We start from the raw sequence: 14,028 nt of genomic DNA on the forward strand, positions 1-14,028 counted from the left end.
ATTTGTGCAGCATATATACCATGATTAGCTGATTATAGAGAAGATTTTGCATCAGCAATTCAGAACTGGATTTATTTTACATTAATCCATTGTTTAACCATGCTTTGTTGTTTTTTAAAATTATATTACTTTTTAAAAATATACTTCCATATTGTGTGTGGACAGAGTTGGTTCTGGGTATCATTCATATTAATCCAATTCGCAGTAAGAATATTAGTAATCTCTATCACATTTATCAAATTTAAGTAATCCTCATTATATTGTTTAAACATACATATGCCGGCCACATGACCATGGAGACGTCTTCGGACAGCGCTGGCTCTTTGGCTTTGAAACGGAGATGAGCATCACCCCCTAGAGTCAGGAACGACTAGCACATATGTGCAAGGGAAACCTATACCTTTACCTTTAAACAAAAAATGCCTAACTCATCTTTATCTCTATCTTCATCTCTATTTTATTCAATCTAAACATTTCTCTATTATACATAGGCAAAGTTGTTTCTGGGTATCATTCATATTAATCCAATTCACGCTAACAATGTTAGTAATCTCTCTCAGATTTATCAGATTTAAGTAATCCTCATATTATTTAAACATACATAAAACAAAATGCCTAACATCTATAAACTTTTATTATTTTTATTCATTCTATAAAAAAATATATTCTAATATTTTTCCTATCTAATTTTATTTCTGCCTCTTTCATCTTACAATCAGGCTACTTTAATATTTAAAGGACAATTCTTTCTAACCATCATCTCTTCTCTTTAGTGCTTCAATTCTTATCCATTTTTTAATTCGCCTTCCACACTCCTTATCTTTGTCTCTAAATCTATATCTTTCTTGTTCAATCTAAACCGTTCTCCCAGTACAGTCTTGTACTGCCAATTCTCCCAGATGTCTGCCCATGTCCCAGTCTCCTTATCAAAGGTATCTTCCTGTCTTTTCAGTTGTCGGTTTGTCTGTTTTATTTTCTTCGGTCTTTCTCCCTTTATCAGATGGTTTGTCAGTCCTATTTTTTGCTCCAGTCCTTGATTTATTTGTTGATGTGGCCAATCCATCTGTTCTGTCCGCTCCTTTTGCTTGTCATTTATCTGGTCTTCCTTTTCGTCAAGCTGTTGCTTCATATGCTGGTTTTTCTGATCCATATTTTTCTCTATTCGTATTCAATTTGCTGGCTTGAGTAATCCATTTCATCTAGACTTTCTGTTGCTTCAACCAGTTCACGGGCAGTTTGATCTTTGTTCATTGTTCTTTGCAAAATGTTTTCCATTTTCTCACCTATACCATCAATTTGCATCCATCATATTTTGGAACAACAAAGTCATCTCATTAAAAGATCCTTTCATTTCCACAGCTGTTCCTTCAACTCCAGTCATAATAGCAATAAAGGTGAAATAAACAATAAAGTCACAATCTAGTTCAGAAAGAATCCAAATTTCCAATCATTAGTAAATGGGGCTCTCCTCTCAAATTTCCATGCTGCCTTTTTCCAACAGGTATTTATTTCACTCAAAATCCATTTCTTTCAAAACAAAGTAAATTATTTAGATGACCCAGTTCCAGCATTTTCTCTGATAGTCCAAGGTAATTTCCAAGTTCTTTAAGTCTGCTCTGTGGTTTTAGTCTTTTATTCTAGCTTCCTAGAGTCTCTTATAAAACGTGTTTCTTATTTCCACCTCTGGTAAGCATAAGGCAATAAACAGTTAAAAATCTCAGCCACCAAATTTTCTCCTCTGTAAATTTCCAGGAGTCTAGGAGTCACTCTTCCTTTCATCAGTAGATGGTGCTCTTGACTTACTTTTCAACATAGATTTCGGAAGTGATTATTTTCACAGCTTAAACAATTATCTTTTTAGACTCTCTTATCATGGATTTTTTTATTTTCCTTGGGGTTAATTTTTAAGTAGAAGAATCATCATCTCACCCAGAAACAATCTCTGTTCACTGTTTTCTTTTCTCCTGCACTTTCTTAGGTGTTCTGGCTGTCCTCAGCTTCATGGCAGCCATGTTGACTGCCACTATCCTCGTCTTCGGATGAGGAGGATTTTCCAAGTCAGGGAGGAGAGATGCGGCTCTCCTCGACCTGCAAGACTCTTTGCTTCACCACTCCTACAAGGTGGCTATGGCTCCTTTCGGAGCCCTCTGATGTGGAGAGCTCAGAGCAGGGTTGCTGAGCTCGCGGTCCTTGCCCCCAATGCTGCTGGAAGCCCCATGTTTTGTTGTACAAGCCTCTGTTGGCTGAATTTATACATTGTGCTAAACCAGGGGTGTCAAGCTCTTGTCATGGAGTTGTCATGTGACATATCATGACTTACCCCCTTCGCTAAACCAGGCATGGATGTAACCAGTGTGTGACACATCTGGCCCATGGGCCACGTGTATGACACCCCTGTGCTAAACCTTAAATTGTGGCATACAAATCCTAGTGATTGGAGTCACACAAAGTAGCTAAAGTCAAAACCATCATGTTATACATTAATGTATTGCTTGTCCTATTCTGATAACTATATGTACTAGCGTCTCTAGCAAATTTCCTAAGACCTAAACAACAGATCCTCCAACTGAAAGGGCACCATATTCTGTAAAAGTCTTCAAGCATCAAATACATCTATGATAATAGGCTTACATGAGAGCTGGTCTATTAAACCAGAATCTAAAAATTCTCATTCTTTCCTATGCTTGATCTGTGTCTTCAATAGTAGACCACTGAAGTGGCATATTCAGGGTAACAGATGCCTCAAACCGCAAACCAGATAAACTTAAGTAGAAACAAAAGACAGTAGTCTAATTCTTTTGAATATATTAGCTTGCCAGAGAAGATACTTATTTCTTGAATGAGTAGAAATATTTTCTTCATTTAAGTCAAGATCAAGAACAGGTGCTCTCCTTTTGTTCTCCAACTGCTAGTCATTTGCTTCCAATTTGTTTTGCTTTGCTTTGGATGACTTCAAAAACTGGGAAGTTGTAGGAAGGTAAGAGTTAATAGAAAATATATATTCTGTTGTATCTCAAACAGTCTTAGTGAATTAGTGGGAGCTATATACATATGCATGAGTGTCACTGCACTGTTCGTTTCATCTCAAAATGGTGTTTCCTTCCTGTAATGACTTGTATCTAGACTTTTAAAAATGTCCTGCACTGCTGAGGAATCTCTAATTTTCAAGACACCATTGTGGATGGATATGGAGCTTTTGACTGAGCTGAATTAAAAGAAATGTGAATAGGAAATGGAAGATGGGTGTAATTGGTTAGGAGGTGTGCCAGCAAGTACACCTACTATCTACACAGAAAAAGTTAAAATGCAAAAAGAACCTAAAATGGAAAAGGGGATCAAAAGCAACAAAAGGGCTGTTTTTAAAAGTATTCCATCAGTACTCCATCAGTACAGTAAAAAGGAAGGAAAAGAAAATTGTGAATCCACTATTTAGAGAAATGGTAGGAAGTTCATAGGGCAGAAATCCTCAACTTTACTATATTTTCTCCCCAAAAGGAATGGTTTTAAAATACATTTAAACACAACAATTGACACAAGGAAGGAGTGGCAACCCAAGCTAAGCAAAAAGATGGTAGAGCATACAGTATTCAGTATCATGAATAAATTTAAATCACCAGTTGGTTAAGAAACCTTGAAGATGCAGATAATTATCTCATAGCCAGTTTCTGTGAAACCACGGAAGAAATGCATAAAACCAAAGAACTGGAGAAGACAAATGTTCCTCTGCCCTACAAGGTAGACTATTCCAAGAAATCAACTCCATAGGTAGTCTAAAGCTACCTTTATTGAGATTGGCTACAATAACAAAAATCTTGCAAGTCTGGTTGCTGTACTCCTCCTCCTCTTTATAGTTCATCAAATTGGGGAGATTTCTGCCTGAATCACTTCCAGATGCTATTTGGATGTTCTGGACTTAAAAAATGCTTAGTCCCAAATGCCTAGGGAACAGAGCCTGCATATGTTTGCCAAGGTAATCTTCCTTAATCTCTATAATATTGGGGTATGTACAGAGGAGAGTAACCAAAATAATAGGGGACCTGGAACAGATTAACTCATGAAAAATTATCAGAAGCATTAGGTACATTTAACCTGGACAACAGAAGACTTGTGAAGAGATATGACAGCTGTCAAGTATCTAAAGTGCTTTCATGTGGAAGTTGAAGTAGAACAATTAGATGTTGTTACAAGGGCCAGTACAAGAAACTATGGGTCTGAATTACAAAGAAGTAGGCTTAAGTAGGCTTAAGACATTAGGAAAAAATTCTTAATAATAAGTTAATCTCCTGTTGGATGGTGCAGTCTCCTCCATGGCAAGAGTCTGATGTTAGAAGTAATATGCATGGCAAAAATTATTTTTTCCTGCTTTCAGTAGTGGGGAGGCAAGGGGATAAAAATATTCATTTCTTTTAGCCTGGCTTAACGTTATGACATGTTTTCTAATAGAACATGGAAATTATATACAGCTACCACAAACACTAGTATTCTTTTTGCCATGCCATGCCAAGGCACAAGACTTAATTGAAGGTTGTGGCTCAAATTAGTCACCGTTTACCTCCTGAAAAGAAAATACTCTCATTTCTTCCACTGTGTGATGAAGCTTTACCAGAAGGAAAGCACCTGGGAGTCTTTTCTTTCTCTAGCCTTCTTTCTCCCCTTCTCACTCCCTATCCCCATGTTCTTGGATGAATTCTGGTTGGACTCAGATTCATGTTTGCAAAGGGCAACCATTCAAATGCACACTAAAGGGCAAATGAGAGATTTATCCATCTCAGATATAGGACGTGGGCTGGTACATATCTTGGATAAGTATACCTTTGTTACTACAAAGGGGGCTGCACTGAAAAACCGGCTTTTTAAAAGGTTGTGGAATAAATAAATAAAAAAACAATTGAAATGGCCCAGTTTTGTAGGGCTGAACAGGGCTAAACAAGAGCCAGTTTTGCTCTCTCAGGGAGAAAAATACTCTCCACACAGGATAGTAGCCAATGCAACAATTTGCGGCTTCTGCTGACAGCAATTTACATTTTCCCTGGGTTAATTCCAATACAGTTTAAAACCAAAGATTTGCCAAATGTGTTTGCAAGGAAAATACATTTGGCAAATCCATCGCTAGCTTATGTACAATTTAAAATCAAGGTCAATTGTTTAAATTGTCCTATGTGTGTGTGTGTGTGAGAGAGAGAGAGTGGGGAGGGGACACACATTGACACACACAATTGTTCAGGGAAATGCCTTTGTTGTTTCACTTTGGTTTACATGCCCTGCACAAATTGTCAGTTGGATTTAAGGCCAATTCTTGCACCAAAATCAGCACTGTGGCCCTTTGGCATCTCTCTCCTTCCGTGCACAGACAGCCTTAATGCAACAATAGCCTAGCAACAGTGGTGGGGAAACGAGGCAAATCATTGGCCTGTCATTTGAGCCTGGCTTCACAGACCCTTTTGTGCCTGTTTCCTTGGACACCAGAAGCAGGAAGTGATCAGTTAAACCAAGCACCTCCAACAATCCTGCACCAGGGCTTGCCTTTGCATGCAGGCTATGAGGGGCCTACTAACTAGCCAGGAACAGGATGGCTGGAGAGAACTGATTAACAAGGAGGTTTTCTGCAGGATCAACTGGAAGGCAAAATATGGACGAAAATGTACCCAGCGCCTGCCTGATCATGGCATCTCCAGGCAAAAGTGTTTGTTTCCTGACATCTACCTTCCCAAGGAGGACTCAAGCTCTAAAAATCAAGAAGGAGTTCCCCAAAAGGAGGATCGCCAGGCACCAGCAGAAGAGAAAGTTGGGCTAAGTCTTCAGGAGCCTCTTCCAGAGATGAGGGTCCCAACCCCAGAGACCACACAGCTGCTATATAAGGGCTTCTCCCATGAAGGTAAAGGAAGGCAGAAGTACCTCAAAGAGAGAATGATGAAGTCTCCTGAAGAAAAGTTTTGTTACCCGGTGCTGTCTTCGTGGGAGTATGGTTGGCGCTTAGGTAAGCAGGGTTCCCCACTCTGATGCTTCCTACAATAAACCCAGTTTATTGATGGCAATTCAACCCTAGCCCCTAAGATTTCGAGTCCCCCTTATGAAACAAAAGAGTCTTTTCCCACTTGCTCCCATGACATCCCCTTCCTCTCATTTCCCACCAACTAGCCAAACTTAGCTGGACTGGAATTCAAGTAGCATTTCCCTCATTATTCCAACAGTATCCAAGGGTGGCCTCAAGGTGTGTAAAAATTTGGTTAGCCATGGCCATAGAAGGTAGTCAGTGACTGTAGTGACTGAGAACAGAGGTGAGAAATAGTGGGAAAATAATAATAATAATAATAATAATAATAATAATAATAATAATAATAATAATAATAAAATTATTATTATTATTATTATTATTATTATTATTATTATTATTATTATTATTATTATTATTCATATTTCCATGCTGCCCACTCTCCAAGGACTCTGGGCGGCTTACACCAAAGACAGTATACTAAATAACATATTGCCCCCAACAATCTGGGTCCTCATTTTACCCACCTCAGAAGGATGAGGTGGGCTCAAGGTTGACTCAAGGCTGAGTCAACCTTGAGCCGGTGAGATTTGATCTGCTGAACTAGCAATCAGCTGAAGTAGCTGCAGTACTGCACCCTAACCACTGCGCCACCTGATAAGTATTAGTAATGGACACAGAAAATTTTATGTAGGTACTGGTTTCCACTGACTCAGTGGTGGGTAGAGAGCCATTCAACTCAACCAAGGAAAAGGAATCTCTATGCAGTGGCCAGGACATATCTCAGCATATTAAGCTGCATTTGGATGCTAGAAGAACAGGCACCCCCTATGGAACCTTCCTCACATTCCTTCCTCCCTGAGTTATTCCGGTTTTTGCTGCCCATCTCCTGCACCCGCACCACCATCTGGATTTGTAAAAGTTTGTTTGCCCTTTACCTCATCGGCCCTCCTTCTTTCTTCTTTCTCCCCCTTCATCAGTGGTGGAATTCAATTTTTTTTACTACTGGTTCTGTTGGTGTGGCTTGCTGGGCGTGGCTTGGTGGGCATGGCAGGGGAAGGATATTGTAAAATCTCCATTCCCTCCCCACTCCAGGGGAAGGTTAAGTAGCCTCTTGAAGTAACCGTAGCAGAGCTGGAAGGGACCTTGGAGGTCATCTAGTCCAACCCCCTGCTCACGCGGGAGACCTATACTAGGGATTCGAACCGCTAACCTTTCTGATTGACAAGCTCAGCATCTTAGCCTAGGGAGCCGCCTGAGCCACCTAGGGAGCTGCCCTAGGTTACTGCAAAATCCCCATTTCCTCCCGATCAGCTGGGACTCGGGAGGCAGAGAATAGATGGGGGCTGGACCAGTCAGAGGTGGTGTTTACAGTTGTCTGAACTACTCAAAATTTCCACTACTGGTTCTCCAGCAGTGGTGGGTTCTGCCCGGTTCCACCCGGTTCCGCTGAGCCGGTAGCGGTGACAATATGACATCACCAAACCGGTTCTGCCCCCCCGCCTCCCCACCCCCCACGTTATTCTTACCTTTTATTTGGCCCCACCCCCAATCTATTGCTGCCTCCTGAGTCCCAGCTGATGGCTAGAGGGAAAAAAACTGTTTAAACTCTTGCCGCGGGGCTTCAAAGGGCCGCCCTACAGCTGATCAGTGTTAAAAGAAAACAAATGAGTAGACTGGTGCCTGCAAAAATAAATGGGTAGACCAGTGCCTGCAAAAATACATGAGTAGACCAGTGCCTGCAAAAATAAATGGGTAGATCGGTACAGCTCTGCAAGCAGTTAAAAGCCTGGTAGACCAGTACCTCTGCTAAATCCTAAATAATTGTCACATGACCATCAAGCCACGCCCACAAAAGAAGCCACGCCCACAGAACCGGTAGTAAAAAAAATTAGAACCCACCCCTGTTCTCCAGGACTGGTCAGAACCTGCTGAAACCCACCTCTGTCCTTCATGTCTACTTCCATTCTCCTGTAACATGACATTTTGTCAGTACTTGAAATCTGAGGTTACCACCACTGGATGGTGCCTGAATCAAAGGCACCTATCAAATACACCTACCTACCTACCTACCTACCTACCTACCTACCTACCTACCAAATAAATAAATAAATAAATAAATAAATAAATAAATAAATAAATAAATAAATAAATAAATAAATAAATAAAAATAATATAGATTGCCTTTGATGGAGCAAAGGAAAGAGAAACTTCTAATTTGCCTGGAGTTTTGCTTCCCAAATCTGGCAGTGCCCTAATAAAAAATCCAGAAATCTCACATATAGAAAGGGAGGGAGGGAGGGAGGAGAAGATAGATCTGGTTGTGTATATGTAAGAGAGAAAAGTGTGTATAAGAGGAGGAGGAGGAAAGTAAAAGGCTGTGTTGGTTTGGTGGAAAGGTTTGCTGCTTACTGAAACTGAATGTAAGCTGCATTACAACATTTTGCCCAGGGACATAAAGATAATATTTGCTAAAATATTAGTTAGCTTATCTAAGACATCAAAGCAAAAGATTCTATTTAATACAGAATGCTAAAAAGAGTCCACATTCATAACTAGAGGTAGGCAGAGAATAGAATAAATTAGGATTAGGATTAGAATAGAAAAATGGTTGTCTAATCTCTTCTTAAAAACTTCCAGTGTTGGAGCATTCACAACTTCTGGAGGCAAGTTGTTCCACTGATTAATTGTTCTAACTGTCAGGAAATTTCTCCTTAGTTCTAGGTTGTTTCTCTCCTTGATTAGTTTCCACCCATTGCTTCTTGTCCTGCCCTCAGGTGCTTTGGAGAATAATTTGACTCTCTCTTCTTTGTGGCAGCCCCTGAGATATCGAAACACTGCTATCAAACATCAGTCACTTTGATGGGGACATGAGCTGCAAGGAAAACTGCTTTTGAAAAGTTGGCTGGTTCAAAGAAAGCTGCAGCGAACTGGTCTTGCAGGCTTGAAGACTGTGTATCTATAGATGTTTTCTTACTTGGAGGTGCATGTAGTAAAACATCACTATTCATTAATGTCCTCCTCTTCTAGGATATTTTACTGGCCGTCCTTGCTCTGTGGCTGGCATCAGCCCAGCCATTGCTAGCCAAAGCCCAATTGCACTGCTATTCCCTCCTCCCAGTCTTCCACCTGTTAGGACCTACGTGAGGCTGGGAGTATCCTGCTGGACTTCCCAGGTCTTATTTTCAAGGAATCCACTATTAGTAAACCCAGCAAAGAGTAGCACTCTCCAGAAATACCACCTCCCATCCCATTTGTGGCTTCCAAGAGAGAATGGCTGTCAGGAGTGCCAGCAAGTGGTTGACACTGTGGGTGTAGACGTGGACAAAGCTTCTGAAGTGAAATGTCTCAACAAAGATTTTTGAGATTTGTTATGATTGGGGGCAGGATTAAGCTAATGGTAACTGGCCTAAAGGATGGGAAACAGAGCATGGGGAAATGTAGATGTTAAGATATTACTTCAGGAAGTATGTATGATGATTCTCATATGATGGATTTTTTTCCAGTTTTCTTTTGTCATTGAAATGGAGCAATTGTTTTATAGAGGTATGGAGGGAAGAAAACTAAGAAAATCTCATTTTAGAATAAAATTAATTTCTTTCTCTGCCAAGAAATGTACATTTCCCTCACTCTGAAGAAGAAATTGATTGTTGCTGGATAATAATGTGTTGATTTTTGACCTAGTCTCCCTTTTAGATATACTGTATATTTAATATTATTAAGTTCAGATTTAATGAAATTGTATTTTAAATAATCAGCATTTTGTTTTGTAGGAATCCATCCTCAGTGTTAATTTATGTATGGGGTAGGAATTCCAAACCTAGTTTTTTGCATTGGGCCTATATTCCTTAAACCTATCTCAGGCAAATCTTTTTCTAAGTTGATAATTTTCAGGGGTTTTAGGACTATGATTTAGAATAGAATAGAATAACAGAATTGGAAGGGACCTTGGAGGTCTTCTAGTCCAACCCCCTGCCTAGGCAGGAAACCCTACACCACTTCAGACAAATAGTTATCCAACTAGCTTGATTCCCTCTTCTTTGTGGCAGCCCCTGAGATATTGGAACACTATCATGTCTCCCTAGTCCTTCTTTTCATTAAACTAGACATACCCAGTTCCTTCAACCGTTCTTCATATGTTTTAGCCTCCAGTCCCCTAATCATCTTTGTTGCTCATCTCTGCACTCTTTCTCGAGTCTCCACATCTAAAGAGGTTGGCATGATAAAGACATATAGACAAATGGAAAACAACTACTTTGCCCATGGATCAAATCAAAGCACTAATACATTTGCTTACTTATCTTCTGAACTTTGCTTTATTGCAATTTGGAGTCATTTTACTACCTTATACGCAGAAATCAGAACAGCTCTATGTGTGCAGTAGTGGTGGCATTACCACCACCACTAGAATCAGGTGGCTTTATATATTGCTAAAATAAATAAAGTACTGTGAATATATTGTTTGTTTTTTGATCATAACAATTTTCCACTAAAGTTTCTCAATCTTACCAACTTTAAGATGAGTCCAGTTCCCAGAATTTTCCAGCTGGCTGGGGAATTTTGTCAGTTGAACTCCAACATCTTAAAGTCCAACTTCTTAAAGTTATTAAGATAAGAGAATCCTGATTTAGATCTTCCCTAAATTGATGCTCCCAAGATGTATTGAATTTACAACTGACAAAAATCTCAGCTGGGAATTCCAGAGCTTCAAAGGGAATACACCTGGAAAGCAACTGGTTGTGTAAGGAAGGTCTGGGAACCCACACATAATATCCTTCTGAAGCTCTTTTTAGCCTTGTTCGGTTTGAGATTTGCTGGCCAATTTGGCACGGCTAGGAGAAAGAATTATGCTTGCTCAGCTAACCACTCATTACAAATTCATTTTTAATGATGGAATCTGAATAAAGTTCCAATATCTTCAATGGAGTCGTAAGGCCTAAGCATAGATCTGTTTTGATCATGTCAGGAAGTTGACGACATGTTTATCTTCATCTTTTCTTGTCAGCTAATGAATCATGGCAGTTTTACAATGGAAACTGGACATTATGTCATTTAACAAGAGGATTTCTGCTCAACATTATTCAGACAAGTTTACCTTGATAACTACAACTGCAGTCTCTACAGCTCTAAATGTAAAGGATGCCTGCTTGAAAATGCAGGGAAAATGTATTGAATTTCTGCATAGCGTGTTACTGTTGAAGAGGTGGGCATTGAGTTTTCCTCCCACAAATGCTTTTTATTCTGTTCACCAACCACTTCCTTTGGTTTCTCTTCAAACAGTAAAGAGCTTATGCCTTGTGTAAGTGCAAACAAGTGAAGCACCATCCATGGGATGCAGGCAGCACACAAAACCACGCTCCCTCCAGTCTGCGGTTAAACCTCTCTCCACAGAACTGGTCCCTGCTAACCAAAAGTTTGGGAGCCGCCTCCCAAAAATTGCCTTAGGCAATTCAAATGTATTCAAATTGAGCAACCAACAAAACAGGATTCCTCTTCCTTGTCAGATAAGAGGAAACCATGGTTACTTGCTAATTGTAAGCATACACAGATGTCTGTACTGGAGCTTTGAGCAGAACAGGTCATCACTCTTTGCAGCTATAGATGGTGATCTCACAAGCAGTCTGTCTTTCAGGGCAAATAAATCCCTGATGCGGATTTCATCATGTCAGGAAATGGATGACACGTCTATTGTTCTCTTGCCTTATCAGATGATGAATTGTGTTTGTGGTGCAGAGGGATCTGAACTTTGGCAGTTGGAATTCTGTTACAAATTGTTCAAGCAAGTTTACCTTTCCAAAGATGCAGTGGCTAGGGCATTTCGTTATATATGGATGTGATGGTTGGTGCTTTCTGTTCAAACATACCTCAGCAAACATTAAGAAGAAACTGCTTCTCTCTCTCCCTCTTCCTCCCCCCATATCTCCTCTCTCTCTCTTTCCCTCCCTCCCTCCCTCTCTTCCTCTCTCTCCTATCTATCTACCTACCTATCTACCTGCCTACCTACCGGTATGTCTCTCTCTCTCTCTATCTATCATGTATCTATTTATTTACTGTTGCTATTCCAAAAGACATCAATGTATATAAGTCAATGCATAACAAAATAAAATAGCAAGCTTCTGAGTCCTGCCAAGCAACTAGATCATCCTTGCTTAGTAGATGTGGGATTAAATAAAACATATGAAGAACGGTTGCAGGAACTGGGTATGTCTAGTTTAATGAAAAGAAGGACTAGGGGAGACAGGATAGCAGTGTTCCAATATCTCAGGGGCTGCCACAAAGAAGAGGGAGTCAAGCTATTCTCCAAAGTACCTGAGGGCAGGACAAGAAGCAATGGGTGGAAACTAATCAAGGAGAGAAGCAACTTAGAACTAAGGAGAAATTTCCTGACAGTTAGAACAATTAATCAGTGGAACGACTTGCCTCCAGAAGTTGTGAATGCTCCAACACTGGAAGTTTTTAAGAAGATGTTGGATAACCATTTGTCTGAAGTGGTGTAGGGTTTCCTGCCTAAGCAGGGTGTTGGACTAGAAGACCTCCAAGGTCCCTTCCAACTCTATTATTCTATTCTATTCTATTCTAAATGCTAGTTTCTATTTGTTTTCCAATGTACCTTCTGATGACTATTGGTTATAGTATGGTGCCTGCCATCTTGCTGATGTTAAGCCCGTCCCCTCCCTTGCTGTCTGTGAACACCCATAATGGTGGTATTTGCAGGTTCCGGGTTCTTTCATTGGAATGACTACAGCAGTGTTGCACATGTAAAAAAAAAAAAGGGGGGGGGTCTTCCACTGCAACGCCATAATGCTGCTTCTTTTAGTTTGATCCCCTCAGTCTCCCCAGCCACATGGACGGATGCTAATCTTAAAGAAGTCTGACACTGTATACAATGATAACAGCAAAGCACATTGATACCTTTTTATTTTGTTTTGAAGGATCTGCTTTTTTTTTAATATTCACATGCCCATCTTGTTTTTAATTTAAAAAAGAGTAAAACATTAACTACAACTATCCCTATTTGACTCGTTATTATATCTCAACTTCACCTTTATTTCAGGAGACACCATTAAGGACATCAGGACGCCAGTTCATGGGAAATCTTGCATTGTAAAGGATACTTTCTACTTCAAAAATGGGACCTTCTACACTCCATCCAAAACTGACAAATTAGCATGAATACTGGCTGAAAAAAGAAAAAAATGTTCCACTATGTCACTATATGAGTGCTTATTGCAATATTAAATCAGAAGCCTTGCATGACCTGGATCCAGATTTAATCATACTTGGAGTCAACCTATTTAAACCAGCGAGGTCTAAATGAATCATGGTTAACGTTTCACTGTTAGGAGCCTGAGTGGCGTAGGAGGCTAATGCCTCCTAAGGCAGCATTTAACATCCAGCTGCCTGCAATTATTGCGAGTTCAATTCTTCAGGCTCAAGGTCGACTCAGCCTTCCATCCTTTCTAAGGTGGGTAAATTGAGGACCCAGTTTGTGGGGGCAATAAGCTGACTTTGTATAAATATACAAAAGTATAAAGGCTATTACTTAACGCATTGTAAGCCGCCCTGAGTCTCCGGAGAAGGGCGGCATATAAATCAAATTAAAAAACAAAAACAAAAACTGTTTTCAATGACTCTGTTTTAAGTTTGATCATGATCATGTGCAGATCCAACTCTATCTCATTGCCTCTATTCACAATTTCTGTTAGCCTCTTTGTTATGTGCAATATTGTCTATGCAACAGATTCGTTGTCACATACACACACACACACACATACTGCACACACACAGATATTTTATGTAAAATAAAAAGAGAGACTCCTGGCCCTGGGGGGGGGGATTTCCCACCATTCAAGCTATAGAAGTGAAAGAGCTGAATCCTTTATACTTTCATTAGTGCCTTAAACCAGAGATAGTCTATTCAGTTTTAGAGCTCAATGTTCTATAAGATAATAGAGGTTTTTTTTAAAAAAAGAAACATCTCTTGCTTGTTATGTTGAATGTATGAAGGAACAAAGAAATGAATAAACAAAAAATAT

At 39.9% G+C, this 14,028-nt stretch overlaps 1 protein-coding gene across 2 annotated transcripts; it reads left to right on the forward strand.

Annotated features, from left to right (window-relative positions):
* The first annotated feature begins 5,476 nt into the window (after nucleotides 1–5,476).
* LOC117676686 (protein SPMIP1) lies at nucleotides 5,477–13,604 on the forward strand. Of its 2 annotated transcripts, none has more exons than XM_034436366.3 (2): nucleotides 5,477–5,977; nucleotides 13,047–13,604. In XM_034436366.3, exons 1-2 carry the CDS (start codon nucleotides 5,530–5,532, stop codon nucleotides 13,163–13,165), a joined length of 567 nt encoding a protein of 188 aa, XP_034292257.1. In that variant the 5' UTR covers nucleotides 5,477–5,529; the 3' UTR covers nucleotides 13,166–13,604. The 2 variants fall into 2 exon arrangements, with proteins under 2 accessions (XP_034292257.1, XP_034292267.1); XM_034436376.3 differs by lacking the exon at nucleotides 13,047–13,604 and adding an exon at nucleotides 8,811–10,450.
* The last annotated feature ends 424 nt before the right edge of the window (nucleotides 13,605–14,028 follow it).

The sequence above is a fragment of the Pantherophis guttatus genome, chromosome 2, assembly GCF_059756535.1.
Source record: "Pantherophis guttatus breed Tessera chromosome 2, ASM5975653v1, whole genome shotgun sequence".
Lineage (NCBI taxonomy): Eukaryota > Metazoa > Chordata > Lepidosauria > Squamata > Colubridae > Pantherophis > Pantherophis guttatus.

Bases quoted from the DNA above. Each gene is read 5' to 3' on its own strand.
- LOC117676686 (XM_034436366.3), top strand. From the start codon at position 5,530: ATGCAGGCTATGAGGGGCCTACTAACTAGCCAGGAACAGGATGGCTGG. The intron at 5,978-13,046 runs GTAAGCAGGGTT...CCTTTATTTCAG, and splicing joins GGAGTATGGTTGGCGCTTAG to GAGACACCATTAAGGACATC.